Raw genomic sequence first — 3,822 nt, 5'->3', positions numbered from 1 at the left:
GATGCGATGCATCGGTTTAAAAAGTGTGCATCGGCTACAAGTTGGAATTTATATCGCGATTCGCGATGCATCGTTTCTAATATATTTGCATCGGCAAAAAACGATTTATTTATATATATTTACTAGTGGATGCGCTATACTTTTATTATTTAGAAAGTGACCAATAATCTGTGACCAATATTTTATATGTAGATTGATTTCTCCTCTCTAAAATGTTTCTCAAGCGCATTCTTTCATCATCGCTGCTTTGTGAATATGATCACAACATACATCACGGAGACCTGAGGAAAAACTGGGATTACATTCACGATTATTTAGATATAATTATTAGTAGATGCGCTACACTTTTATTATTTATTATTTTGTGACCAATATTTTATATGTAGATTGATTTCTCCTCTCTAAAATGTTTCTCAAGCGCATTCTTTCATCATCGCTGCTTTGTGAATATGACGAATCACAACATCACGGAGACCTGAGGAAAAACTGGGATTAAAGTCCAAAACCTGACTTGAAATAATCTAACAAGTCAATCAGGGCTAAAGCGGTACCATACACAACAAATTAAGTTCACACAATCTCACTCATTTGTGCATTTGTGCACGCCTTAATGTCGATCATGGATCAAATCGTTCCACCATGGCTAACAGCGAATATATCTGTGCTGTTTAATGCATCTGAGACGTTGTGTTTTCCTCAGTGCATAACGGACATGTCACAGTTATATTCTTCATGTGTAAATGTTAGACTGTCATGCAAATATATAAATTTTTGCTGTCAGGAGTGGGCGAGGCTTACACGAGAGCAACAACCGCAGCTGCGCGCATGCGCACTAAACAGACAGAGCGCAATAATTATGAGTAAAATATAAATTTTGTTAAAATATTTGTTGTTGGACATTAAATGTGTCTTTTGTAGAATTTTAAACCTACATGTAAGTGTATTTTTATGAGTAACAGTTTATGAGTAGCAGTAACTGTAAAGGGACTATTGTAATGGGTAAATCAAATGTAAGTTAGTACAGTCCTAATTACTAAGCTCAAATGAGTTAATGTGTTTCTTATAGCAGTTAAAATATAGTCATTTTCTTTATTATTTATTTTTAATTCAGTGATTTTAACTTTTAATTTAGTTATTTTAATGGTTTAAAGAGCAATTTTAGATAGTTCTAATGTTCTAATGTTCTGCTATCTGTTCCGCAAACTATAAAAGGTGCAGCTCTCATAAAACCAGAGAGAAAGGCTGCATGGCTAGAAACTGTAAAAAAAAGTCAAATAATAGTATGTGAGAGAGTCAGTGGTAATATCATTCCGTTCCTATTGGTAAGTGTTAGAGGAACTCAGCTTAGTCTGACAGCCTGCTTTTAGTTTCCCAGCATAAGTTGCCACAGTGACTAAGCTTGATCTAGGCCTATGTTAAATTTGCTTTATGGAACCAAATCATTTGACAATGAGTCAGACTAACTGAAATAAGCCTGGCTTATTTGGTAAACGTGTTTTATAAAACAGGCCTCGAGGCATTAAACGTGATCATATTTTCTCCATTGCATCGTATTACATCAAATCGCATTGTGTTGAATTGAATCAAATCAAAATCGGATCGCACTGCATCGTATCGCATCGCATTGGTAACTGCTTCATATGTATCTTTAATGTATCGTATCGTATATATATATATACATTTTTATTTATTATTTTTATTTAGTTTTGGATATTTTAGTACTTCAAGTTAATCTAAATGAAAATGACAAATGTTGTCTTGGCAACTAGCTGAAATAAAACAATTTTAAGTTTGACTTTTTAAAATATATATTTTTTTCAGTTAATGTTTATTTTGTTTTAATTAATGATATATAATATAATATAATATAATATAATATAATATAATATAATATAATATAATATAATATAATATAATATAATAATACTCATTTTTTTGTTTTCATAGTTTTTTTTGTTTTGTTTTTTCCAATACACAGCTGCTTTTGAACTACTATCAGTTGAAAAATGCTTTTTGCCCACATATGGTGTAGCATCTAACAGTAGGATCTAACTACTGAAATTAACCAGAAAAACCTTTTACTTTTCAATCATTCACCTCCAACCCGTCTTTTTAAACCTTCCCTTCCATTCCCCCTTTATAAGATCCCAAAAATTCCAGACAGATAAAATCCAATCTCATTCTACAAGCCCATTCTAATTATCGTTGAATATCCTATTTCACTCAAAAAAGATGTCTGATTAATGAAGCACAATTGGCTGTGATTGGTGTTTGAAGTTGACTTTAAAAGTGGTTCTGCGGCAGACAGGTGGAGTGTTCAGGATACCTGTTTGAAAAGGATTTTTATATCTGCAATCTCAACCGTTTTTATCTGATTGATGTGCATTTTAATATAAAAAGCAAACACATCATATCCTTGAAGTGGAAATTATAAACAAATAAAAGACAGATACCCGGCGTCAGTGTATCGATTTATTATTGCATTGTGTTTCTGTCCAGATCTTTTCCCCATCTCAATTAGCTGTGCTTCTGCACTAAGTAGCTCTGACCAGTGCAACCCACTCTAATGCAGCCCTGAACCATCCCTGACGACCCTTGACCAACTCTGATGAAAAAATGACACCTTTGGGGAAGGACAGCGAGCTGAGTGAAGCAGCTTCATAATTAAAGAGGGATTATCCGACACACGGGTTTGAGAAGCCGAGAGAGATGAACAGACACCTACCTTCACAAGAGAGGCCATGAGAAGTGACCCCTGAGAGGCTGTCCCGACAGACGTTACAGAAGGTAGGGCGAGCGTGGGAGCAGGCATACCAGTTGTGCATCCCTGAGAAATGTTCCACATTAAACTGTGCCGTCTAACAAAGGAGAAGTTAAGACAAATTGGCAGCGCCAGGATAAGTCTTTTTCAGAGCCCTTAAAACAAAGGCTACATTTTTCAGCTCTCATACACACACATGCATCACACAGACTGGCACACATTTAACAGCCGCAGGTGTATGACACACAACCCTCCTGCATGCAACACCACACCGGCATGGGCATCTACCTGCAGCACCCTAAAGCAACAGGACAGTGATTTAAGAGGCCAGTTGTCGGTTTGATGCGTCTTGAATGTTAAAACTATTTAATAGGGAGGACGGCGCCCCCAGTCAGGGGTGCCAGCGGAGCGCTGGAGTTCTGGGTGTGGTATTGCAGAACACGGGGGCTGAGAGTCTTACATAACCATCTTCATCTCATATCAAAGTGAGCGTACAGTCAACACTCAACGCTGCAGTCCGCTCTTTCATTTACTGGTGTCAGATGTTAAAAACCACCACATGCACACATGCACAATTAGAGTCGGTCAATTAGCAACAACAAACAGAGCAAAACGCCTTTTTCCAGAACTATTTTAAACATAACATGATATCTATGCATAATATTTCAGATGCATATGAGAAGAGAAGAGGAAATCTGAAAGTAGGTACGTTTAGAAGCTGGATTTGAACACCCAAAGCATGTGGCGAAATACACAGGTCCTGATTGAAAACAGTTAAGGGGATTCTAAGGCATGCATCTTAGAAGTGTGTTTGAAAAACAGTGATAGTTCAAGATGCAACTCAAGTCAAACAGCGTTCTTACCTCGTAATGCTCTCTGGATTGAACTGATTTCAGCGAGCTGATCCAGTCCTCCATTTCTTTCCTGTTCTCGGCGCACAGGATAAGCCTTCGGAACGGTGTAATTACCTACAGGGAGACAGAGATCCGGGGAGATGAGAGCGGAGCGTCTCACCCGCCTGCCTGACTGACTGCAACTGACAATGAGATCTCACCCTTCCC

The 3,822-nt window shown here is 37.4% G+C and overlaps 1 protein-coding gene across 1 annotated transcript in view; it reads right to left on the bottom strand.

Moving 5' to 3' along the window:
• The window catches only part of LOC107749031 (diacylglycerol kinase eta), an 80,452-nt gene that overhangs the window by 39,961 nt on the left and 36,669 nt on the right, over nucleotides 1-3,822 (bottom strand). The window contains exons 4-5 of the mRNA XM_016564077.1: nucleotides 3,625-3,729; nucleotides 2,726-2,858 (exon numbers count right to left, since the gene is read on the bottom strand). Coding sequence (XP_016419563.1) covers nucleotides 2,726-2,858; nucleotides 3,625-3,729 — 238 coding nt within the window. The remainder of the gene's footprint in view (nucleotides 1-2,725; nucleotides 2,859-3,624; nucleotides 3,730-3,822) is intronic.

The sequence above is a fragment of the Sinocyclocheilus rhinocerous genome, unplaced genomic scaffold (assembly GCF_001515625.1).
Source record: "Sinocyclocheilus rhinocerous isolate Xijiao unplaced genomic scaffold, SAMN03320098_v1.1 scaffold2245, whole genome shotgun sequence".
Lineage (NCBI taxonomy): Eukaryota > Metazoa > Chordata > Actinopteri > Cypriniformes > Cyprinidae > Sinocyclocheilus > Sinocyclocheilus rhinocerous.
Note: the sequence above shows the minus strand (reverse complement) of the source record. Positions and strands in the feature narration are given on the sequence as shown.